Here is a 27,915-nt window from a genome sequence, read left to right as displayed (position 1 = left end):
TAAAGCTTTCAATTTTATTCCTGACCAAGTAATACATGTTTGCATTCAAAATAAAATAAAATAAAATAAGTTGTCTATATGAATAACAGTTGGTTTATTTTTCCATCATGTAAACCCCTGATTAACGGGGACCGTAGACACTTGTATGAGTATTGCCCTATTGATGGTATAATCCTCATATGGTGTGCAGATTGCAAATGCTCCATGTACATATTGTATTATATAGATTGTATAAGTTTGGGACGAGCAAAACCATATCCTTTATCGTGATTTGGACGAATTTCTTTACGGATGAAAATCGTCACTTTGAAGGAAGCAGTTTTTAAATGAGTAAAACATATTATTAAATTAGAAAACAATGAATAATGACACAACTTGACAAGTTGCCAATCGATATATCGTGCTATCAATCAATATGTGCTAAACGATTTCATCACGGATAGGTTTTATGGTGATACATAAAAGGTTATAACGTCTCGTCTTACATAGAACAGGGAAGAAAAATGAATATTGAAGGACTCTTTTGGCTCTCTATAATTGCAGCTGTAAATAGTTTTAATGTTGATGTTCGAAATACGTTAACATTTTCTGGTCCTGAGAAGTCTTATTTCGGATATAGTGGAATATTACAGGATAATTGGTGAGTTATTTGGATATAGTGGAATATTACAGGATAATTGGTGAGTTATTTGGATATAGTGGAATATTACAGGATAATTGGTGAGTTATTTGGATATAGTGGAATATTACAGGATAATTTGTGAGTTGTAGGATAATATTGAGGAAAGTTTTGTCATTTTTTACTTTTGTTCCTTGACCGTGTGTTGAGTGTTATAATAGCAATGATAGCACGAGAGAGAAGATATATAAGGGTACATTTACATGTTTGAATAATAGGTGATCAAAGTCGGAATTTTCAAAATTATATAGTCAGAAATACTACACGGCTAAATTACATATAATTCGATTAAACAATGTGTGTACTTTGAAATAAAGTGAGTCGTCAAAAGAAAAAAAGGTGCAGTTTTTAAGAAATCAAGATGAAAGGTAATCTATAGTTTTTAAAGGAAAAACAAAATTGAAATCAAGTTAAATACCTTATGCAATTTAATGATTACCAACTTTTTTTTCTTTTGTCCCTTACTTAATTATTCATAAAAATATGAAACCAATTTCTAAATGATTTTTCTGTTAAAAAAGATGTTTTTTTTTTTAAATGATATGATGAACGGACAACAAAAAATGCAAAATGAATTATCTAATATATACAAATATGTATATAAAGTCGAATAACAACATTGAGAAAAGACAAAAGACAATAATAGAAAAAAATAACCTACAACCCAAATACCCCTCAATGTAACCAACTTCATATCTTCCAGTCTGAATACCTTGTGAGAACTCTGTATGCACGCGATCCAAAGATTCAAAGTAACATGTGCAACCATTTAAATGAATTAATACCAAAACATAATTATATTAAATGAAAATGTAATATAGCATTTTTTTTCGTCGAAGGATGATAATTGGCGCCCCTAAAGATAATTTGACCAGTGCGTCTAACCTAGTTTCTCCTGGAGTCGTGTATAGATGTCCTGTCGACTTTAAAGGATCCGCTGTCCCACAGTGTACTCAACTACCCATTAGCACACCAGGTAATGTACTCACTGTTTTCAAATGTACTTATTACCAGTTCACCAGGCAATTTTAACTAAAAGGTTGAGAAAACAACTTTTCATTAAAAAGGTAAAGACATAATCATGCTAGCAGGTTAAAAAAAACCCACAAAAACAACATCAAAAACATCAAAAAATAACAACAGACATTTTGAAATGTAAATAATATAACCAAGATAAGAAGTAGAAGGAAATAGTTTGCTGATAATTGAATTTGAGAAACATATATATTTTTGAAAAGAGGGTCGAAAGATACCAGAGGTACATGAAAACTCATAGTTCGAAAATAAACTGAAAACACCATGTCTAAAAAAGAAATAGACAAACAGAAATATTATAGTACACATGACACAACATAGAAAACTAAAGATTGAGCAACACGAACCCCACCAAAAACTGAAATGTATGCATTGCACAATCTGGTTGGTTAATTTGAACACACAATTAAATGCAAAGAGTAAAGACAAACGAGTAAAGCTCTTTTCAATTGATTTTTTAAGTTTTTCATATGTTGTGCTGTTACACTACTGTCACATGTTAGGGAAGGGTTAGATGTCCGCAAACACGTTTAACCCTCCACAGTCAGGATGTTCCTGTCTCATGTCAGTAGCCTGCAATTCTGTGATTTTATCGTTGGATGCTGTGTATCATATTTATTTTTTGTTCGTTGTTTTGTATATAAATTAGGCTTTTAATAGACTTCTCGTTTGAACTATTTTATAGTTACCATTTTCCTAGACCACAGACAGCGATTAAGGTCCATATTTGATCTTCAATGAGTCTTTATCATTGTTGAAGGCCGTAGGGTGGCCTATAGTTGATAACCTATATGGCATTTGGTTTCTGGTGAATAACCGTCTAATAAGGAATCATACCACATCTAATTTCATAAAAATACAATCTTTCGCCTATTAGAGGCTATTAAGGATGTTTTTATTCATTCAGAAACACATTCTCAAGACAATCAATTTCTCGGAGGAAGTATGGTTGATATTAACGGAAACATAGTGGTGAGTTTTATCATTTAAAACATTGTAAATCAACAGAAATGACATAATCGAGTTGCCTTATATACACTTGTTAAAACAAACTATATAACGACCTTGAGAAAAAATATAAACACCAACAATTTAACAAACACAAGAGAACTGAAATATCATTTGAGGCGTACGAAGCGCTTTCTGGAATTATCTTCACCAAGAACACTCAAATCCAAATTTTTAAAAGCAAATGACGTGTAAGAACCAAAACATATGTAAACAAGTTTTAAATCTGAAGATGTACTAAGCACCTTTCGGTTCCGTCTGGCGTAAATACATAATTTAATCCTGGTATCAATGATGAGTTTATTTATTTTATTAATTTCCATTAAGTAATTTTCTTATGTTGTATCTAGCTGATATCGGGTGTTTATTACCTCCTCTTGACGCATTATATTTACGGCTTTACATGTTCCAATTATTCATTTTATTATAAAAGTTGGGTATGTTGTTACATTTTTCTAAAGAAACGATTTTAGCGATAGTTTTCCAAGTTCATCCCATACATGTTCGATAGATGATATATATATAGTGACAAACGATCATGAAAGAACAAGAGTGTGTTGCCGTAAAACATTTTTGTTTTTGTGCAAGCCACGCGACATATGGCATTGAAAATTGCACTTTATATCGGTTTGAATGGTATGAGTGATCTACTACGGTCGATAAATAAAAATCATGGAAGAGCTTCCCCGGGTTTTTTTTCCTGACGAACAACGGAATAGACTCGAAGATTCTGTTAAATCAAGATGGTATGACAGTAAAGATACAGATTTACTCCATCTCCAAAAGAATCATTTTTTGGATGACTTCAGATGCAACATACCGTAATTCGCCCCATGTGTTGCTTGTACTTTCTTTGGCGCCAGGTACAGGAAAATCCGTCGCAAAGATATTGGATGTACTCTGTGGCTGGAAACTTTGTGTTTAAACTTTGCCAGGATGGCCCATATCATCATGCAGTGCATCAAGTACGATCTGTATGCGCAGATGGTAATACCAGCTGTGATTGCTACCATCGCCACTGTATTACATGTGTGAAAGCATCGGTCATATCTGTTTTATTTAAGATTGAACACTTGTTACGCGTAGTTAGTGGTATTTAAATTAGATAATTGATGCTGTATCTATATCAATCATTTGAAGAGGTGACTATTGAACATTTTTTTTGAAATTGCTTGGATGTTGTTATCAACTAAATAAGTCATGTGTCATAGTGATACAGTCTTCACTTTAAAACCGTATAATAATGTACATTTTTTTTTTACTTAAATCATTTTTACAGGCAAATTATTTAGCTTATTATAAAGTAACCCATTGTTTGATATTTTAAATACTTTCCTAACAAAATATTCCAGGATAAACATGTGCATGAATTCTTCATAGATAAAGAAGATATGATGCGAGTGTCAATGAGACAGCTCTCGACCAAATTCACAAGGTCAAAATACGGCCTTCAATACGGAGTCCTGCTCACACCGAACAGCAAGCTATAAAGGGACCCAAAAATTACTAATTTAAAACCATGCAAACAGGAAAACCAAAGCTCTAATACATATGAAAACAAGAAACTAGTAACACTTACGACCCACACCAGCAAACGACAACCACTGAACATCAGGTTCCTGTTTGTTTGTCTTTTTCATTTTTAGCCATGTCTTTGTCAGTTTATTTTCGATGTATGAGTTTGACTGTCCCTCTGGTATCTTTCGTCCCTCTTTCCTGACTAAGGACAGATGCAAACAAATGCAGCTGATGTGAACTTTTTATCTGACACCAACATGCACCCTGAGACAGTTGTGTTAAAATACAAAATTAAAGGAGACACTGTTAAATAGTTATCAAAGGTACCAGGATTATAATTTAGTACGCCAGACGCGCGTTTCGTTTACATAAGACTCATCAGTGACGCTCATATGAAAATATTTATAAAGCCAAACAAGGACGAAGCTGAAGAGTACTGAGGGTCCACAATTCCAAAAAGTTGTGCCAATACGGCTAAGGTCATTTTTCCTGGGTTAAGAAAATCCTTAGTTTTTTGATAAATTAAAAGTTTTGAAAACAGGAAATTTATAAAAATGACCACATAATTGATATCCATGTCAAAAGTTATCAAAAGTACCAGGATTATAATTTTATACGCCAGACGCGCGTTTCGTCTACACAAGACTCATCAGTGACACCGAAGTGCTGACTACTGGGGTGGTAATACCCTCGGGGACGAAACGTCCACCAGCAGTGGCATCGACCCAGTGGTGTAAATAGTTATCAAAGGTACCAGGATTATAATTAAGTACACCAGACGTGCTTTTCGTCTACATAAGACTCATCAGTGACGCTCATATCAAAATATTTATAAAGCCAAACAAGTACGAAGTTGAAGAGCATTGAGGGTCCAAAATCCCCAAAAGGGAATGAAAATTAAATTCTCAACTCACCAAAATATGAATACTTACAGGTGCCACAGGATCTACTCACCCTTCCGGAGCACCTGAGATAACCCCTAGTTTTTGATGGGGTTCGTGTTGTTTATTCTTTGGTTTTCTATGTTGTGTCATGTGTACTTTTGTTTGTCTGTTTGTCTTTTTCTTTTTTAGCCATGGAGTTGTCAGTTTGACTGTCCCTTTGGTATCTTTCGTACCTCTTTTACAGACAAAATTTAAACCATGAAAACTAAATCACCAAATCGTTAAATTATAAACCACAGAAAATATATCAAAGCCAAAACCAGTATGCAATTATTTTGCCAAACAACCGGTCAGTAATGGATCACTAAAAAAAAGCTTATGGCGAATGACCTTTAATATTCATAGAAGGTTGTACTCTCTGAACACGGTGCATCGGTTTTGACGTCCCGATCCGACAGACATTGATATTATTACTGATATTTAAAATCAATATTTCAGGTATGTGCTCATCTATGGAAATTTCCCGGCTTTTTCGATTATACTGTTGGTCGTTGTCACGTGATCACCAAAACAAACGTGGATATCAATCGGAGATTCCCATTCACTACGGATGATTTATATGATTCAAATGGCTTTATAACTGCATATGGTATGATTGGATTCAGTATTGCCAGATCTAAGGTTAGTTTACATTACTTTATATCATATATACATATGCATTATTATATTGATAGCAGAGCAAAAGTATTCAACGATTGTTAATAAAACTCGTGTGTAGTCGATGTATAGACTTTTTGACAAGTCATAGTTATTAGTAATAAGGACAGAAATTGTAAAAATAACAGTAATTAGTATGTCTGTATCAATGTTTCACCATTGAAGCAGGGTTTTTCTAATGCAAGGCGTACTACGGTAAAAAAAAATCAAAAATCGTGTAATACAAGGAGTTTACTCTAAAGTAAAATAACAAAAATACCGAACTCAATGAAAACTTCAAAACGGAAAGTCCTTTAAGAAATGGGAAAATCAAAAGCAAAAACACATCAAACGAAAAAAAACCGTCATGCTCTTTACTTGGTACAATCATAAACATTCCGATTTTTTAATGCAATTAGATAAACTCCAGTATATTGCTCAAATGGAAAGAACGCGTTATTATATGCCAAGAAATAACATACTTGTATAATATAGGAAACTATTTAATACTCACAAGTGTGAATAATGATATGAAACAACATAGTTCATTGAATATTTCAGAATAGTCCTGTGGCTATCTTGGGTGCTCCAGGAATGAATGTAAAAGGTAAGAACCCTTATTAAAACAATTACATGTATTGCTTCATTATTGATAAAACCTTTCCAGAGTATAGGCACTTATATGTTGGAATATTTATAAACTTGTGGTTTTTGGGAAATTCCTATTATTTAGTTGCTACGAACCGATTATCACTTAATCATCACCTTTCTATTTTAATTCAATAATATCAAATCTCCAAACATATACTAAGTCGAAGAGCATTGAGAATCAAATATTTCAAAGAGATGTGCCAAAAACTGCAAAATACATATATATATACCTGCGATAAGCGCGTCACTGTATTCGAAATTCTGATGTGTTCATCGTTGTTCTATGGTGTTCATCGTTGTTCTGTGGTGTTCATCGTTGTTCTGATGTGTTCATCGTTGTTCTGCGGCTTGCATGTCGAATATTAAACTATTTGTTTTACTTTCTCTGTTATAAATGTTCTGGCGTGTGTTTGTACTGTATTTCTGTTAAATAGTGTTTCAACAATATTTTTCAAACTTGACATGGCGCTGGAGGTTGGGCATTCCAATAAACCAGGTTCAACCCATCATTTATTCTTAAAATGTCCTGCATCATGTCAGGGATATGGCAGATGTTATCAAATAGCTCGTTTCTATGTGTGTTGTCGTTTGGTTTTGTTTAATTTCGCTGTCCCTGTTGTCCCTGTTGTTTCTTTGTTTTCCTCTTATCATATTTTTTTTTCTTAATCGATTTATGACTTTTGAACACCGGTTTACTGCTGTTGCCTTTATTATTTATACATTGAGATTGAAGTCGTTCATATTTGTTCGATATTGTGGAACCATAAAGATATGAAGCAGACCGCTCTTTTTGAATGAATCCTCTATCTGAAAATCACTTTTATAAATGAGATGCGTGCGCTCATTTAAATGTTAGTTTTGTACTGACAGAAAAGTGAAAAGGGTAAAAAATAAACTTTATATGATGCGGTATACTTGTCATAAGATAACTATCCATCAGGTTTCGAAGGAACTCTTAGAACAGTTATTTTCCATTTGATTGATGTGCTTGAGCTTTTGATTTGACATTTGATAATTTGAATTTCTCGAAGTTCGGTATTTTATTGTTTACTAACCTCTTCTATAACATTCTACAACCAACATAAAGAACCACGGTACTTAGAATGGATTTCTAACTAGGATGTATAGTTTTTGGAGTTATGCTGATATAATGACTGTTGATGTGAGAGAAGTGTGACGGGATTGCTTGTTTCAGTGTTAAATACCTGGCTAACTGTTAGCGATTTGGCAAAGGGAGGGACTACAATTACTCAGTCGGTTAGAGCGCAGAAAACTGAAACCCATATTCCGAAGAAGACAATATAATTTTCTTCTTATGTCATCCACTCCAGTTACACCCTTTATAGAAAAATAACTAAAACAATTATCATTAGGGCACAAAAAATGAAGATAAGAGAAGAAATTCCTTGAAACAAACAAATTATCCTGTGAAATTTATAATTTTTATTTCGAGTTACCATGTGTTCTTGTTATTTCTATAAAAATATAACCTTGTCTTCTATTTGCATGTTTAAAGCGGCAAACGGACATTTTGTTAAACTTACTAATTAACATACTTTTGATTTGAATTCTGTTTAAAATTCATCTTGGTAAATGAAATCCTATGAAATATTTGTATTATCAGTTACTTTTTTTTAAGGTGGATATGTGAGTTATAATGTTAGCCAGTTTGGGTATCACATCTACAAAGCAGAGGATGGCGAAGACACCAAATTTTTCAAACCCCAGTCATATATGGGTATTTATATATAAACGAACTTATTTCAATCAATGTAAAAGAGGTACGAGAGATACAAGAGGGATAGTCAAATTCATAAATCGAAAATAAACCGACAACACCATGGCTAAATATGAATAAGACAAACTGACAAACAATAGTACACATGACACAACATTATTATGTAAACTGCTTTACACAATTGACAATGATGGGCAAAGTTAGTTTTGTGTATTTTTGCATTTAAATTGCAAGACAAAGTAAAGTTCTAAATATGAAAATCTTATTTTTAAAACGTAAGTTCCAAAATTTAGTCTGTTATACATTATTATGTTTCATTGGTTAATAGTTAATTAAATATGGTATTTACGAAAAATAATTGTGTTTCTTTTTAAAGTGAATACAAATTGCTTTTTTGTCCAATTATAAATATGATAATTTCAGGGTATACAATAGCTGTAGGTCATTTTTCTGGATTCAGTTGTAATAATGATCACATATTGATGGGAATGCCAAGGTTTGCAAGTAGAGATGGTCATGTGGGCTCGGTAGGTATTATTGTAGCATCTATTGATGATCATGCCAGGTTTTTTCAGTGGTACATATAGTCATGTGAGTTCGGTCGATACAAGCTGATCATATCAAAGAGCAGGATGAGTTGGTAATTGTTAGAAAGCCTTGTCCAGGATAGGTTATGATTATAAATACAACTAGCTTCCGCATTAATCTTGTGTCTTTTATCCTAAGTCAGGAACTTGATGTTCTGTGGTTGTCGTTTGTTAATGTGGTCCCTAAGTGTTTTTCGTTTCTCTTTTTATATAGAGATTAAACCGTTGGTTTCTGTATGAATGGTTCGATGTGAGCCAATGCTCTGTGTTTAAGACTATACGGGTTTTTTTTTACAAATTGTGAATTAGATGGATAGTTGTCTGATTTGCACTTATACCACATCTTCTTATATTTATATAAGGCCACAAAGTCACTTACAGATATAACTTAAATAGTTTCAAATGTATTGTAAAACTAGCACATCACAATTCCCTTTTTTTAAAATAGACATAATTAAACTCATCCACTACAGTAACATTACGGTAGGTCAATCAGCTACAACAAACCATAAAAATAAACAAATCCTACAACGCATTGAATAGACATTACACTAGACAGAGAAGTAGATAGTCTGAAATGAAGCCATGCCACCTACACTATAATATCGTTAACTGTCCCAGTAGATGCCATACCGAAAAAGAAAATGATAACAGACTCACCATAAACAGAGCAGAAAACATGATGTTGTCAATCAGCGGATAGATATCAACTCCAACATGTCGAATTGAAAAGACAACGATCTGAAAGAATTTGTTTTATATTGTTTGCTTTTATATGTAAACTTATCGTTTACGGCAAAACAATCAGCATGTGAAAAAATACGTTTGCTCTGTTTGCGTCAACTGTAGAACTCGAAATGATTTACATATAAAAAAAAATATGTTTTTTATACAGTTCGGTGTTTCAAAGACATGTGGAATTTCTCATATATAACAAATAAAATCACCTAATAACGAAATCCGAGGAAAATAAAAAACGGAAAATCCCTAATCAAATGACGATATTTTTTTATCACATCGAACAATTCGATACCAACTGTCATATTCTAGACTTGTTACAGGTGTTTTCTTACGTAGAAAATGGTCGATTAAACCTGGTTTCAAAGCTTGCTAAACCTCTCATTTGTATGACAATTGCATAAAAAACATCACATAATAGGTAAAAGTGTCAAAATAGGAGAACAAAAGTCAACATTGTGGTAAAATCTTAATCAATGAAAAACTAAAATCATACATGCAACAAATTAACACAAAAATATTATAAACGCAAAGCACACAAACCAAACAAACACAAATAGAATAATAAAGAGGGAAAATATTAAGATAATTACAAATATTAAGTTTGAACATTTCAGGTAGTGTTAGTTTGTGGATTTAACCAGAACATGGTCATTTCTAAGCAATTCTCTGGGAACCAGGTAAACTTTAAGTTAAAAATAGAGGGCAGATTGTATTAAATGCCATAAAAAATATATATGTCCGTGCAACGTACTGATTGAACAAAATAATTGCACACCGTAATTATTTTTGTGCATGCTGTTATTGTATTTTTATAATAAATATGTTTTAACAATACATTGTATATAGAAGAAGTTTTGTTAGTTTAAATTACTTTGTAAATCAGCTAGTTGTGGCGACTTTTTCTGACCAAAAATAAAACGAATATAGATACTCACATACTCACAAATATGTAAACTTTGGGGTTTCCATCTCATAAATACATCAACCATAAGAAAAGTTATGAAACAATCGAAGTAATGAGTGGATTATAAGTTAATAAATATATTATTAACTTATAATCCTGGTACCTTTGATAACTATTTGCACTATTTTTGTTCTTTTATTGGTCATTCGGTGATTATTATTGACAGTTTTGATCTGGGTTTGAATAATTTTCTGTGATTATAATTAACAGATTGGTTTGGATACAATGTTATTGTCTGTGCTTATAATTGACAGATCGCTTCAGGGTTTGGATACAATGTTATTGTCTGTAATTATAATACACAGATTGGTTCGGGGTTTGGATACAAAGTTATTGTGTGTGATTATATTTGACAGGTCGGTTTGAATACAATGTTATTGCCTGTGATTATGATTGACATATTGGTTCAGGTTTTGGATGCAATGTTATTATATGTGATTATAATTGACAGATTGGTTCAGGGTTTGGATACAATGTCATTGTCTGTGATTATAATTGTCAAATTAGTTCAGGGTTTGGATACAATGTTATTATATGTGATTATAATTGATAGATTGGTTCAGGGTTTGGATACAATGTTATTATATGTGGTTTTTATTGACAGATTGGTTCAGGGTTTGGATACAATGTTATTGTCTGTGATTATAATGGAGATGGAAAGGATGACATAATGGTGGCAGCACCATTCATGTATTTAGAACGGAATCCTGTAGGTACTACCGACACTGGAGCGGTGTATATCTTCCTTGGAACTGGAAATGTAAGTGGGTATACTCATTATATAGACGGAATTGCTTTCATACATCTTCGATTATTACGAAGTAGAATGAAGGCGATTTAAACAATACTACAAGGATATAATATGAACACCCTAGATATGGCCATATATTAAAACTAAACAGGAGGAACAAATGGTCATTTTAGAGGAGGTTTCATTAGTCCCAAGTTCCTAAATCTATCATTGTTTTTATTTGATTAAATGTTGGCTTCTCTTTTAGAAGACTATCGAAATGTTAAGATTGTTTCTGAATTTAAGATGTTAGCTGTTTGCTGATACCGTAAATGTCAATACCTGCATTAGCTAAATGCAAAATGATTGAAAATTTTAATGAATTACTTTCAGATTGACATTTTGAATCCAATAAATGCCACACTGTCTGGTGACAATAGCCCTGGTGGTAGATTTGGAACTTCCATGGTCAATCTTGGTGATATAAATGCAGATGGTGTGGATGGTAGGTTATGATTGAAAAACAACATTTTACTTCGGTTACTGTTTTAAACATCACATTCAACAAGATTACTGCAATCAATTGATGAGTATAACGTATGAAACTTGACTTGAATAGAAGAAATTTTTCCTGTCAATAATTCATTGGAAAACTACTATTCCGAAACTAATCAAATCAACGAAATCCAGCAAAAAAAAAGGGCATTGTGAACTTCATTAAAATTTAATTCAAAAACAGCGCTCTTGAAAGAATAAAAACCTTTATAGAAGGAAAGCAGTGCCTTTTAAAAATTCAAACAGGAATATTTTATGTATATTTGTTTTCTTGTATTAAACAGACATAGCAATATCAGCTCCATTTGAGGGTACCGGTGTAGTCTACATTTACAACGGGAAATCTGGTGAAGTCAACATGAAATATTCACAGAAAATATATGGACAAAAAATTGATTCCGGAATAAAGAATTTTGGTTTGTTTATAAGCCAATCTCATGACATGGATTTAAATTTATATTCAGGTAAGTTGTGATATTTGATATAATATCTTGACACCTTATTATATTATATTTACAAATAAATGAAACAACTGCAAAGTGGGAAGGGATTAGTAGCAGTTGTAATAACTTATTCCCCAATCCACTATAATGAATAAATATGTTGAAACCAACTGTTTCAATAACTTAACTGCAAATTTACACGTAAAACAGTTTCAGACAGACAATCTAAAATTAATATCAAATTAAAATTTAAAAAAGGCGGAATACAAAAGTTATGACAGGTAAAAAAAAAACGAGAACCGACAAACAAGTTCACAAATTAATGAATAGAAAACAAACGTTAAACTAAGCAGCGCTGATACTTCCAAAAATACCCAAACTTGGGGGGATAGAAGTAATGGTAAGCATTTCATGCTTAACTACTGGCATCTGTGGTGTTGCCTATGGCTGGTTACAATTTTGGTGATGTAACTATCGAATGTAACTTTGTTTGTCATTTTATTAACAGATTTTACAATAGGTTCACCAATTGACAATAAAATGATGTTATTCCGGTCTAGACCAGTTGTAGTGGTCATGCCCCGTATGCAGATATTACCCTCTCCAATTCCTCTAAATTCTAGTGCACTCGATTGTTCTGATGGGAGTAGCACGGAACCGTGTACAACTGTAAACATATGTTTTTCGTTCAATGGAAATAAATTGGATTCGGTTAACAGTATAGGTATGTATGTATTTATGAAGTTAACAGGTAAGCTTAATACATAGGGTATAAATTGTTTAGTAAACAGGTATATTGATGAATATGTGTGGTCTAAAACGAAAAATTTAACCCTCAATTGTCGTATTATATAAGCAATAAGAACAACTCATTATTTGCTCTGAAAAATTCTCAAAGTACTATTGTCATAATTTATAAATGTTTGGTGTTCGGCGCATTTTTCTTGATGTACCTCAATCAGAAACGTTCAAAACAAATACATTATAAACCAAAGATGAATAAGTACCGAAAGAGACTTGAAATAATAGTCAAATGATTCAAATTTACATACAGGATTTAGATCCTTAAGTTTGAGATTATTTCTGAATATATCACAGGAGAACTAAGAAATATTGTTCAAATCATGGCAGTACTAAAGCACTGGCTACTCGGCTGATGATATCATCAGAGACTTATAGTCCAGTAGAAATAGTATTGGCATCATTAGAGACCTCTAATCCAATAAAAATAGTATTGACACAGTGCTAGAATATTTAATTAAATCATGAAAAATGACAGACATATATTTATGTCAGACAGATTTTGTTCAAGTTAAAGCTAGGTGATAAAATTCAAGAATGAGGTAAACTATTGCCTTTTATATAAAGAAAATTAAGGATTATACGCAGTAGTCATGGTTGCAGGTGCTTGGAGGAGATGGACTGCTTATACTTAATTTAATCGTTATTTATTAATATACAATTACAGAAGTAAACTACCATCTGTATGCTGATACAGACAGAACAAAACAAAGGAAATCTAGCAGAGTTCATATTGTTTATAACTCAACGACAGTAAGAGAATTATACAGACAAAAATTAATCATCACAAAAGGTCGACAAGTTTGTGATATAGTTTATATTCGAGTTACAGTACGTACTCATATCTATATTGAACAGTTTATTTTTGAGTCGTTTATCAAAATAATCGAACTAAAAGCAAAAGTTAATATATTAAAGTTAATATTGTTATCGCTGATAAAAGAATATGTGCATAGAACCGCATTTTAACGTTAACAAAATGGTTTATATCAGAAAATACTCTCAGTCGATGACCTAAAATGAAATAAGATAAAAACAAATCCACTGACTTTATATTTTCGAACATTTATATAAATATGACCATTTCGGTCAATTATATTTATTTTATATGTTAAACCAATTATACATAGTTTATTTTCCATCTGATTGGTAGGCAGCTGACAGACAATTTTTTGCGTCTTTAGAGGATGACATGGTGGTCAAAATGAACTACAGTTTACAAGAAGACTCAATATCTGGACAAGTTTTACCAGTCCTTAATCCTATTTCAAAAACTAGTGTATCTGACAAGGTATAAACACGTAACGGTATCTTACTGTTAAACACATTTATATCTATCGTTGATGCGATACTCTATGCGTTTTCGTTTTTGATGCGTTATTTCTTTCATTATTTATGGCTGCTTATGAGAAGGTAAACTATTGGAAAAATTAGTCTGAACGATAAAATCTAAGTCATCTCTTCAAAAACAAATCAAAAATGATTTGGTTTAAACGTGACTTCTTTACTAACAGATTCAGACATACAGTTTAAAAATTGTATTGTACAGTTTATACAATTTAAAATTATTAAAATTATTAATTTGCACATTCTTTGTGCACAAATAAAAGGCAAGTGAAAACAAAATTTTCGGACAAATCTGTGTTGGTAAATTTCTAATGATTGTTTCAAATGACAATAATTTTGGGTTTTTTTTTTTGTGGAAGGGATAAATAATTCAACAGTATATATATCTTTTATTTGATAATTTCAATACTCAAAACAATTTATTATTGAAGGTTTCTTTTATTATTTCGAAATATTAGGTTAAGGTTTTTCTATCCTTCGCTGTTCTGCTCAACTGATATAATTCATAAAAGTACTCATCAACATACTTTGAAATGTCAAATCATTTAGATAAACACATTGCATGCGCATCAGACAAATATACAAGCATGCATTTATTTCTCATGAATAATAATAAGAGATTTAACGCAATGTATTTTAAATTCTCCATGTGACACTACGCTGGTATCTTCTTTGATTTAGGCAAACTTTCAAACTGGCTGCCAGGGGCAATGTAATCCTGATTTGGTTATCAACCTACAAACACAACAGCATAACATTGTTCATGGTCAAACAAGACAATTGGTTATAACAGTTGTATTAGAAAACAGAGATGAACCGGCTTTTGCTCCAAATGTCGTTGTCAAACATAGTAATAACACTAAATATGTTGCTCATCGAGCACTACTTCAAAGAGGATCTGTGCCGGTGGTTTGTGAGGAGGGCATGGATAATACAACTATCAGCTGTGACTGCGGAAACGTTTTATTTCAACAACAGAAAGCTATATTTCATCTCATATTTGAGGTTTCGGTTGAGTCTTTGCACCAAGGAGATTTAAATGCTACAGACATTCTTCTTAATGTTGAACTCAATGCTATAGCTCGTGTTCCTGCAGGCGTGGACAATAATATTGGTAATAATGCAGCTCAGCTGATTGTACCCATCGAGTTTCATTCATTAGTACAAGTAACAGGGTAAGGATAACGTACCCTTTTGAATTTAGTTATTTACTTCTTTGTCATTTGGTCTCCAGTAGAAAGTTGTCTGATTTGCGATCTTATCTTTATATTAATATTGGAAAAATTGGCCTAAAAAATATCTAAACATTATTACCCCTTAGATTTAAAAACATAATTATCGAACGCAAAGATAAATCAAAATTACAAAACCAAACGCCCAACTATATAAACTTGATTGGGTATTTTTTTTCTCGTGTAACGATAGTTTTATCATCCGTCCTTTTACGTAAAAGTAAAGTTTAAATTGCTTCCTTTTGATATCCTTATTTTTAACGTCAAGTAGTGAATTGTTTTATCTATTTATGTACTTCTATGTCCTAAGCCATAAAACTTGCTTCAACTCACCATTTTGTTTTTTAAAATGTTCAAATCAGGAATAAAGCAGATGTTATTTTAAAATAGTCTGCTTCAATGTTTACTAGTGTTTGTTTATGTTGCAGTTCAGTGTTTATGTTGTACCGTTGTTTTTCTATTATATTTGATGTGTTTCCCTCGGTTTAAACCTTGTTTCCTTTGATGACTATTTTGACTTGTAACTCTGATTCGATTTCGCGTAATCGATTCGTGACTATTGCTCAGCGGTATACCACAGTTGCCTTTATGCATGTTATACAATTTAACTTCATATTGTTTTTAAATTTTCAGAAAAAGTCAACCAGAACAAGGATTTGTTTCCATTTCATCTAAAAATCTACCGTTCATTCATACTTATGATGTATATAATACAGGACCTAGCCCAATGATTTCATCAGAAGTCTTTATAACACTACCACAATACAAGAACCAAGAGAGGGTTTTGTATGGATCCTCCATAAAAGTGAGAAGTAGTTACAAAATAGCCATTGTAATTCATCATTTTTCATTATCCTCCATATCATGTTTTACAACATATCTTCTAGGGTAAATTGTAAAAATAATATATACTTATGAACATTGTAAAATCATGTAAACTTAAACATGTAAACTTCGTTCTTATGTTGTACTGTTATACCACTGTCACAGGTTAGGGGGAGTTTTGTGATCCCGCTAACATGTTTAACCCCTCCACATTGTTTATGTATGTGCCTGTCCCAAGTCAGGAGCCTGTAATTCAGTGGTTGTCGTTTGTTTATGTGTTACATATTTGTTTTTCGTTCATTTTTTTTATACAAATAAGGCCGTTAGTTTTCTCGCCTGAATTGTTTTACATTGTCTTATCGGGGCCTTTTATAGCTGACTATATCCGGTATGGGCTTTGCTCATTGTTGAAGGCCATACGGTGACCTATAATTGTTAATGTTTGTGTCATTTTGGTCTTTTGTGGATAGTTATCTCATTGGCAATCATACCACATCTTCTTTTTTATATTAAAGGTATGTGTTACACATTTTGTTTTTGTGCTGTTGGATAAAATAATCAAAAAATTAAAATATTTCTAACACCTGCAAATTTTGAGGAGTAAAAGGTGTTATTTTTTCAAAATATGTTGTTATTGGTCAAATCTTTTTTCTTTCTATATTTCCCAGTTTTTTTTAAACTTGTGTTATATTGTAGGTTGGTACTAGCAGTAATACCACTGACTGTACACTTATGTCGATAAACAACTCAACAATAAACCCAAATATGAATGGTGGAAATGTTATTACAACACCTAGTTCTACAGCTTCTACAGTAACACCAGTCAAGGATATAGTAAATTATTTGATTTGTTTTCATTAAATGAACTTATTAGGTCATATAGAATGACTTTTAATGGTCGATAAGTCAATGAAAATTGCCAGGTCCATTAAAAAGCAGTTCCACTACTAATAGTTTTTATAAGAAAATTGTAATATTCCAGATTGTGATCATTAGTATCACAATTTTTTGCTCAAGTTGAATCGTTATGATTGCATTACCTCAATACGTTACTATCATATCCAAGCGTTACGACTACCTACGATTTGTGCGTATATGGTAATTCGACAGATAATGGTAACTTTCATAAAAAAAATTAAAGAACACTTTATGGAGTTAACTTCCCTAAACTGTCAAATTCACCAAAAACATCTTGAAATACTAAAAGGGGCAAGAAACAAATGTCATATTCGTGCACCTGTATACATTCTGGATTTAAATCATTGTAGAGTTTAGCGATTTTTTTGCTTACCATTTTTTCACAGCTGTCTGATTCTTTGGCAGATTGGCACTTTAGTTGTGCTGACTTCACATTTGTAAAGTTAAAGAAATTATGCTACTGGTGTGATATAAACAACATCAGACCACACTATAATAGTATATATTAATTGTCAGCACAACTTTTACGAGATATCATTTACACTACAGGTATGTGATGACATATACGATACGAGTTGTCTCCTTATCAGATGTTTTTTACAACGGCTGGCTGTAGACAGATCTACCAGAATAACTGTATCGTTTGAATTAGATTCAACTAAGTTTAGTTTTATACAGGTAAATCAAATAATAATCTAATCAAAAACCAATCTCTCAGCTCCCGATTTCTGGCTTCATTGGTTATTTGCGTTTTTCATCTTAATATCTTCATATTAGCAAAGTATACTAATGATTAGAAATACAAACTCTTTTATCTGGTAAACTTTTTTGAATATTTTGGTTTTCAATGCTGTTTAACTTTGTATTTTATGTTATAACTGTTTTGAATCCAGTGCCACTAATGTGTCGTGTAGACGGAACGTGTTTTACTGTGCAAATAATGTGTATCAAACATTGTGTGTTTTTTCTGATTCATTGCAATATGCTTAATGTTGCTTTAATATTCAGCTTTTAATAATATAACCTTCAGAAATAGAAAAAAAATGTTCGGAAATGAAGATAGAACAAAGAATACAAAGAATTCAGTCTGTTGAATGTTGGAAGTTTTTTTTTAATAAATTTATTACTGTATATTTTTTTTATTACAATTTTAAAGGAGAAATCTGTGTATTTCACTACAACAGCATATGTGTTCCCGACTGAAACAGATTTTCCATTTGAACTTCTCCGTAATGACACAACAAAGGTAAGTGATTCATTTTAATAGACAGAACGGTTTGTTTTATAGCGAGACGAAATGGAATCTATTTTAATTGTTTTGTCTTTAGTTCTACGAAAATTTAAAAGGGAACAATCAAAGCTGTGCAGTATATATCTATGTAAGTTTATGAAAATGGAATGACAAATGATATATTAAGCAACAGTAGATCACCGTATGTCCTTCAACAATTCCAATACTGCATAGCTAGTTATCAAAGATCCTGATATAACAAATGTGAAACAATTAAAAGGGGAAAACTAACAATCAGATTCATGTACACGATATAAGCGACAATAAATGGTGTATATCAACAAACGAATAAAACAAATATGGTTTACATCAACAAACGACAACCATTGAATTGAATTACAGACTTCTAAATTAGGACAGACACATCAAGAATGTGGTGGGATTCAAACACGTTTGGGCGCAAAATCCTGCCCGTACATGGAACAGGAAGTTCAACAGCAAAACATGAGAACAAAAACAAACAAAAATCTAGAGACACAATGTTAATGTTCAGATCTGAGAGTACACATAGTTTAAAACCCTTAACAACTTACACAAAAACAAGAATCTAAGACTAAAACTTAAAATTAGAACACATTAGAATTTATTGATTAGAAAATATATGCTTACACCGATCAACACAAACATGAAAGATTTTAAGGTATTTGATTAGCTTTTGGACTAACTGAAACTAAATCAAAACTTCCAAACCAAATTCTGTATCTATAAAAGAATTAAGTGGTACAGGAATAAAGTTTTTATTTTATTTCAGTGCTTTATAGAATAGTATAAAGAGACATATAAACTCATAATAGACACCAGGATTGAAAATTTGTATTTGCACCAGACACGCGTTTCTTCTACAAAAGACTCATCAGTGACGCTGGAATCAAAAAAGGTTAAAAAGTCCAAATAAAATACGAAATACGAAAATAAAGAGCATAGGACCATAAAAACCTTAACAATTTGCCAAAATACAGCTAAAGTAAAAAGGGGGCATAAAAAAGGACAAACAACAACTTGACTGACGAAAATAAACGAATGAACATTCAAATAAACTTCACATTAAACTCAATAAACAAACTTTTAGTGAGGAAGAATAACCTTTTTGTGGATTTGAATGTTAGATATGATATAGTAAAATGCTGTACAACACTTTTTTATGTCAATCTCTTACTTACTCAATAACGAATTTGTTTTACCAAGAAAATGATAAATATGCTATACATAAATTGTCTATTATGTAAGTAAATGTTAGGTATACGTCAATGAGACAACAATCACGTATTCAAAATACATCGTGTTTATGTTGTGATTACTGCCTCATCTTTATAAAAGCCCTGCATGGAACGCTTATCAAAAATGTGAAGAGCTTACCAGGAAAGGAATCAGAGCTTTGCATGAGGGAGATACATTCTTAAATTTGATATAAGTTTCAGAATTTTGTAACGAAATATATGCGACATTGTTTGTAAAAAGAAAAACTTAGGTTGCAACTAAAAAGTACATTCTTATTCAGAATCAAATAATATATTTTATCTTATAGGTCAGTAGTATATTATATCCTGCACAAACTGAGCGTGAAGTACAATCTATTAACTTGTGGATTATTGTCGGAGGTATTTTAGCTGGTATAATCTTACTTCTCGTCATTGGCTTAGTTATGTGGAAGGTTTGTACATTCATTTTTATTCGTGTTGATACGATCACTTAAACTAGGTGATGTTTATTCATCACTGTTCACGCTGATATTCCAGAAACAAAGAAAAAAAAATCTTTCAAAATTTTTTCCCAAGTTTTATACTTTGTTTCTGAATCTGGTTATATGCTCCTTTTGGTTTACGCATTTTTAAGGATTGTTGTTGATACAAATTTAAAGGTTAATCAAATATTGTTCTTTATTTGTGTATGTGAATATGATAATGCAACTGCTTGTGTTGTAATTTCAACTTAATAATTTATTTGAAAATCCTAATTGTGATTATATATACATGTTTAACTCCGCCACATTATTTATGTATGTGCCTGTCCCAAGTCAAGAGCCTGTAATTCAGTGGTTGTCGTTTGTTTATGTGTTACATTTTTGTTTTTCGTTCATTTTTTACATAGATAAGGCCGTTAGTTTTCTCGCTTGAATTGTTCTACATTGTCTGATCGGGGCCTTTTAGAGCGGACTATATGCGGTATGGGCTTTGCTCATTGTTGAAGGCCGTACGGTGACCTATAATTGTTAATGTTTGTGTCATTTTGGTCTTTTGTGGATAGTTGTCTCATTGGCAATCATACCACATCTTCTTTTTTATATATTATAATATTATCACTAATAATATAAATCTACATTAACTTCTTCTGACTTTAAGTGATTTGTGCAGGTCATTGGGATGCTCTGTCATTGCCGTATCTTCTTATATATTTAGTTTTGTTTGTATTTCTGATCTTTTTGTCTCTTTCAAAGAATAATTCAATACTTCTTTGTATGATTTTAATGATGGATATGTATACATGATTCAAACTAAAAATTTGACCGAAAGTATATCTACAAAATAGGTTTTTTTTCTTTCCTAAAGGTTGGATTCTTCAAACGGAAAAAGAGAGAACAAGTGAACGAATATAAGAGAAAAAGCCAATATTATGAGAAACGAAAAACGCAAAGGCTTGAAAATGCTAGATCAGATGAAGTAATCTTGCACGAAACGTAGTGGACATTTATTTCAGATAACTTACACACAGTTTGTTACAGATATTAAAAATACTATGAACATATTAACATTAACATTGAATCAACTGTCAAATCATTGAATTTGTTTAACATATGAAATACTATCTGCAGTTGGTATTGAAACTTAATAAATCTGAATGTGTGTGTTTATTTGTGAGAAGTTTTGTCATTTATAGTCTAATGCTAAGTTGCTTGGTATTGGTTTGTCGGATGGAAGCGGTAAACATGCACCTAAAGATGTTGTTTGTGAATATCTCCTTGACATTCTCCTTTTCGGTAAACAATCTAATGTAGGTGCATCACGAACGTCACGGATTTCTTGTAACACTGGATTAACCGGTTGTGCTGATGTCATCGATGACGTCACTGTGCGTCTCCCTATTACAGTGTCGTTTCTATCCTTCCTTACAATTTTACACAGTTGGAACTGTTGTTCACTCACAGACTTCTGTTTTAGTCTCAAATTTTCCAACATTTTGTTTCTTTTTTCTCTTTCTTCGCTATCTTCTGTTTCTTCAATCTTTTTAGCGATTTTGTTATTTTTCTCTAGTGTCTTTAACAATTTGTGTGACCTTTCCCGTCGATCATGAACTAAACGTATTTGATGATGGGTTAACTTCTTTCTCAAGTTTTCTTTGTTTGGACCAACAGATTCTTGTACAACTCGATACTTGAATTCATCCCAGCTGGCCATCTCTTTATATGCTTCAAGTAGCTGTTCGTCAGTCACAAATCTATAAATTTAAATCAAGCTAGTTAAAATAGGTGTAAGGCTAAATTTTCTAATATCTGTCATTCTTACGACGATTGAACATTATGAAAAGTGACACGGAACAAATGTATCAGGAAGGGAATCAAGTAATTCAAATAATGTTAAACTTATGAATTGAAATATAGGGTCTCGTGGTAAGGACTGATCAATAGACACGGGTACTTCTGAAATTAGAACACTCTTCTTATATTGATGATTAATTATTAAATGTACGTTCATTGTCTTTGGTGGATCATCTTTTTTTTTATCTTGATCCCAAGATTTTTTAAACTGAGCTAGATGATACAAATATCTTAATTGAAAATTGAGAATGGAAATGGGGAATGTGTCAAAGAGACAACAACCCGACCATAGAGAAGACAACAGCAGAATGTCACCAACAGGTCTCAAATTAAGTGAGAAATTCCCGCACCCGGAGGCGTCCTTCAGCTGACCCCTAAACAAATATATATACTAGTTTAGTGATAATGAACGCCATACTAAACTCCAAATTGTACTCATGAAACTAAAATTAAAAATAATACAAGACTAACAAAGGCCAGAGACTCCTGACTTGCGACAGACTCAAAAATGAGGCGGGTTTGAACATGTTTATGAGATCTCAATCCTCCCCCTATATCACTAGCCAATGCAGAAAGGTAAACGCATAACAATACGCACATTAAAATTCAGTTCAAGAGAAGTCCGAGTCTGATGTCAGAAGATGTAACCAAAGAAAATAAACAAAATGACAATGAACCTTACATACCATCAGACTACTAGCAGTTATAAACTAACATGCCAGCTCCAGACTTCAATTAAACTGATTGAAAGATAATGTCTTCATCATATGAATTTGAATTTTTTAAAAGATTATATTTTTTCACGATGTCTATGTAAAATACAGGAAATTTGCAAAAGAGGCAATATCCAGAAATTATAACCAGCTAAAAAGTACCTGTACATTAGGTTTTAACCTTATCTTTACTGAAAAGATATTATATTTGGAATGATGTTAACTGAAACTTTCTGAAAAAGTAACATAAAAAAAAACTGAACTCAGAGAAAAAAACCCGGAAAGTTCCTAATCAAATGGCAAAATCAAAAGCTTCACGCATCAAACGAATGGATAACAACTGACATATTCCTCACTTGGTAAAGGCATTTGCTTATGACGACATGTTTTAAATCTTTTTAGACGTTTTCAATCTTGCTCATTTATGAAATTCGTGCATTCCCTCAAATTTTGTTACCTTGATTTGTAATTTCTTTTAATCATTGTATGAATTTTCAAACTTCTTATAAACTAACTTGAGGTAGTAAATTATAAAATACCTTTCAAGTTTTGCAACATTGTTGGCTAACGCTTTAGCTTCTCTTGTGGCAATTTTAAAGAACACTTTTCTCCTAATCCGCATTAACGTTGAGCCGGTGCTGACTAAAATCACCGAGCTGTGAGGAGGGGCTCTCGATGGATATAAAATAGCGTAAAAGTTCTGAAATATATAAAATATAAACCAAATAACTTATATCCCACAAAGATGTCAAATGTCATCTTATTCGCATATCTGTGTTTGCATCATGTTTTCTTTCCAAAACTGCAATACGACTAAAAACAATAAAACAACATTTGATAAACTTCATGCATCCGAAGCGCTTTTCTGGAATAACCTTCAGCAGGAACGTTCAAAGCCTTACTTTTGAAGGCAAATTATGTATATGAACCGACACAGTTGAAGAGATATGTATCCGAATAGTAAATTCCCCCAACAAAAAACAAACTCTAAGGAAAATTCAAAACGCCCTAATTAAACGGCAAAATCAAAGTTCAAACCCATCAAACGAATGGATACCAACTGCAATATTCATATTCCTGACTTGGTACATGCATTGTTTTCTTGATGGTGCATAAAACGTTTTATATCTTGCTTTACCTCTCACTTGTATGACAGTCGTACGAAAACATCATTTGATAAACGTCATGCATCTGTCGCGTTTTTCTGGAATAGCAGGAACGTTCAAAGCTCAATTTTTGAAGGTAGTGATGTATATGAACCGACTCAGTTGAAGAAAAAATGCAACAGTATTTTACCGCTGTTCGAAAGTCATTTTAATCGGTTGAGAGAAAAATAAATACAGGTTACAAACTCAATCCGAGGGAAATACATCGACTATAAGAAGAAAACAACGAAACAACAGAAATACTAAAGTGCAACACAAAAAAACGACAATGTAAAAAGTAAAATCACAAAAATACTGAGCTCCGAGAAAAATTCAAAACGGAAAGTCCATAATCAATTGGCAAAATCAGATGATAAAACACATCAAACGAATGGACAACAACTGCTATATTCCTGACTTGGTACAGGGATTTTCAAATGCAGCTCACACAGAAACGCTTTTTTTTTGTTTTAAATATAAATATAAATAAAACATAAATCTGAAAGTATTATACAACATATTTGAGAATATTAATGAAAGACAACTCTTACGAACAATTTTGATATGGGAAAAAAAAACCACAACAATATATTGACAATTATATGTGAAGATGGCAAACAGACACACTAGGTAAAAATGTCAAAAATTGAAACATTGAGTTATAATCTTTATCACTTTAAAAACGAACAGACTAAGAATTTTGCGTCAGAATGAATTTGCGCCAATTAAAGCTTTGAAAAGGTATTAACTGATTAATTGCGCCACTCTTTATTTTTTGATGGTATTAATTGCACCAATAAATGGAATCAAATTGCGCCACAATTACCTGTATATTTTTTACCATTCATGTTACATGTACTATAATTGACCTATCAACTTTAGATAAGACTGAATCCTGCTCATCAAAAGTAAGAAAAATATCATTAACAGAATAGTAATTTACATGTAAAGATGTGTGATGTATCGTTGGAGAAATAGAGTTGGATCAAGCAAAACATGTCATCGTTGTCGAAGTACACAAATAATGTAAGGCTTTTGTTTGAGAGAAATGGAGAAATTAGATAGAGATGCACAATAAGTCACATTGTACTTCATTGTAGGCATTTAAATTTCATTAGAATACTCAGAAAATAGAAAGACAGATTTAAAGAGCAGCTTGCAAATGAAAAGCAACTGATATGTTATCTGAGATACCTTCTAAACAAATTAATTCAGAGCTCTTCAAACTTGATGGAGAACATTAAAAAAAATAATAACAGAAAGAGTTGGAGCGATCGAGGGGGGAATCAATTATTTAGTTGGTATATATAACTGTATAATTAAAAATAAATATACAACTCGTCTAAACATCAACCCAACAATGTTAGATCTGTAAATTTGCTTTCGCAAATTTTTGGTTCTTCCCTCGTCGGAATTCGAACCCATGCTACTGTGATATCGTGACACCAAATCGCCTGCACTGCAGCCGTCCCGCTAGACCACACGACCACGAGAGCCCAGGTGGTCGTGTGGTCTAGCGGGACGGCTGCAGTGCAGGCGATTTGTTGTCACGATATCACAGTAGCATGGAGATGCGCAAAAGTAGCATTGGTGCAAATAATTGTAGCGCGAATGAGTTCATTATGGCGCAAAAAGATATCGCCCGTTTTTGTGGGGGTATTTAATGTAGACACAAATTTGAATTGGTGATAATAGTTGGAAATATTCTAAAACGAGGCAATGAGACCATTAAGAATGTCGTTCAAATCTGGATTTTTCCAGTATTCGTATGAAGGGAATTTTTTATGTTTTATCAACAGTGTAAAACATATATTCTTTCAATCTTGCATTGTTGAGAACCACACTGATTCCGACATGTTATACAAAGAAGATGATACCATAAAATTGCTAGATATTTAATGATAAAATATTTTTCATTTGATATTTCAACATGTAGTTGGTATTTCAAGAGATGCAATGGTGCATTCCTAATGTCCGACTTTTATGAAGTAGAATGCATACAGAACCTCAACTACAAAATAGCTTCTTGGATTTTATGATAAGAAATGGACATTTCAGTGAGCAGAATTTATGACATACGATCTCACCTTTTGCATCAGTATCCTTGCCCTATCGCAAGGTGATATGATTAATACGTTTCGATCTTGTAAGTACTATACGGACTTTATAATAGGGTTGTGTTACTGATACAACACACTCTTTCGACAGGAGTAATTGGGAAAAACGAATGAAACCGACATTACATATAATTTTCAGTCCATTTTACGAATTGCTTGTATAATCTGTAAATTAGCGATTATGTCATATTATCCATTGTGACATTTTGACTGAGTGTGGATTGTCCATTGTGACATTTTGACTGAGTGTGGATTGTCCATTGTGACATTTTGACTGAGTGTCGATTAGCAAAGCATTTGATGCTTACATATCAATTTCCACATTTGATGTTTTTTTTAATTTGATTTATATCTTCTTAAATTAAATTATGAGCTAAACATCTGTTGTTTCTTAGTATAATAGGGAGGCGAAATATACAAGAGTGACATTCAAACTCATAAAAATGAAGAAAGAAAAAAAACAGACAAACAATTGAAAACAAAACACAATAAAGAAAACTGAAGACACAATTTGTTGTTGCTTTCAAAATTATTGATTGTATAATTTTCATAACGTCGTGTTCTTATAAAATGAGCTTCATCAGATAACTTACAAATATTGCGTTTTTCATAACGTCGTTTTCTAAGAAAATGAGCTTTATGGAATAACTTACAAATATTTCTTTTTTCTTTAGTTCACCTATATGAACATAAATATAATCCTTTCCATCCTTGCTTTTCTTATCTTGTGTCATTAATGATGTCAGAGTTGTAGGACCTGTCAAGGACATCAACTTCTTCTTTTCTACTTCTTTATTGTCGTCAGCTTTTTCTTCCATTTTTTTACGCTGGAAGTGACAAAACATGGTGTTACAAAATGAAAAACGAAATATAGATATATTATTTTAATATATTTATTGAAATTGAATAATAACCTATTACAAAAATCACTAAATATGTAGCATAACAGCATTATGCATGTGCCTGTACCAAACAATGCAATATACATAGAGAAACAGACTATTTGATAAAACTGCCGTTTTTCTGTCTTGGTATAGGACATTTTTTTAAATAAAAAAAAATATCAAACCTGGTTTTGTGGCTAGCCAAACCACCTGCTAATATGGCAATGTAAAAATAATACCGCTAAATTGACCACATTACGTGACAGTAATACAGTACAAACTCAAACGCCTGATATTCATTGGATTTATTTCCTGCTGTATATCATTTTGTTCTTCGTTTGTCGTTTTATAAACAATGAGGCAGCAAGTTTTCTTGTTAGAATTATTTCATATTTATCATTTCTTTGCTTTTTGTAGTTCATACGATATGGGTTTTGCTCATTTTTGTAGTCTATTTTGGAGAGTTTACATTTTTATACGACACATCATTTTTTTTTCGTTTTTGTATATTAATGTTTACTTATACTTGTAGTTTAAAATTCCCGAAGTCAGACAATTGGCATATACATAATAAGTCACCTTTCCATCACGCCTGTAGTCTAATGCCATTGATTCTAACATTCTTTCTTTTGTTGCCTCTTCATCAGATGAGTCCTCCTCTTCTTCCTCTTCTTCTTATGAAACATACAGAATCATCAGTCCGTATAATATAAAAAGGGGAATACTTAAAAGCATCTTTTAGTAAATATGTCATTTCAGATTCAAATATTTGATCTATCACATTTAAAATCATCTCTCCTTATATTCAATGGTAGCTTTTTCATTGTGTCATTTGTGTTTAAATTCTTAGTATTATTAGACCTTTGTACAATGTTGACAGG

At 32.1% G+C, this 27,915-nt stretch overlaps 2 protein-coding genes across 3 annotated transcripts in view; one reads left to right on the top strand and one right to left on the bottom strand.

The window, feature by feature from the left end:
• Positions 1 to 257: 257 nt before the first annotated feature.
• LOC134706263 (integrin alpha-8-like) lies at positions 258 to 21,491 on the top strand. The gene is made up of 21 exons (XM_063565031.1): positions 258 to 640; positions 1,519 to 1,655; positions 2,622 to 2,686; positions 5,623 to 5,805; positions 6,382 to 6,427; positions 8,111 to 8,209; positions 8,633 to 8,740; positions 10,156 to 10,214; positions 11,106 to 11,261; positions 11,625 to 11,736; positions 12,071 to 12,250; positions 12,738 to 12,953; positions 13,698 to 13,861; positions 14,184 to 14,321; positions 15,059 to 15,552; positions 16,243 to 16,414; positions 17,131 to 17,268; positions 17,902 to 18,030; positions 18,509 to 18,598; positions 20,169 to 20,294; positions 21,190 to 21,491. Exons 1-21 carry the CDS (start codon positions 504 to 506, stop codon positions 21,319 to 21,321), a joined length of 3,081 nt encoding a protein of 1,026 aa, XP_063421101.1. The 5' UTR covers positions 258 to 503; the 3' UTR covers positions 21,322 to 21,491.
• The window catches only part of LOC134706264 (cyclic nucleotide-binding domain-containing protein 2-like), a 25,850-nt gene continuing 19,122 nt past the window's right edge, over positions 21,188 to 27,915 (bottom strand). The window contains exons 9-12 of one of the 2 annotated variants that reach the window (XM_063565032.1): positions 27,614 to 27,708; positions 26,804 to 26,977; positions 23,428 to 23,588; positions 21,188 to 22,075 (exon numbers count right to left, since the gene is read on the bottom strand). In XM_063565032.1, coding sequence (XP_063421102.1) covers positions 21,508 to 22,075; positions 23,428 to 23,588; positions 26,804 to 26,977; positions 27,614 to 27,708 — 998 coding nt within the window. In that variant the 3' untranslated portion in view covers positions 21,188 to 21,507. The remainder of the gene's footprint in view (positions 22,076 to 23,427; positions 23,589 to 26,803; positions 26,978 to 27,613; positions 27,709 to 27,915) is intronic. The other variant, XM_063565034.1, reaches the window with a different exon arrangement.

This window comes from Mytilus trossulus, chromosome 2 (assembly GCF_036588685.1).
Source record: "Mytilus trossulus isolate FHL-02 chromosome 2, PNRI_Mtr1.1.1.hap1, whole genome shotgun sequence".
NCBI classification, from domain to species: Eukaryota; Metazoa; Mollusca; class Bivalvia; order Mytilida; family Mytilidae; genus Mytilus; species Mytilus trossulus.
The sequence above is the reverse complement of the archived record's forward strand: the minus strand, read 5'-3'. Positions and strand labels throughout refer to the sequence as shown.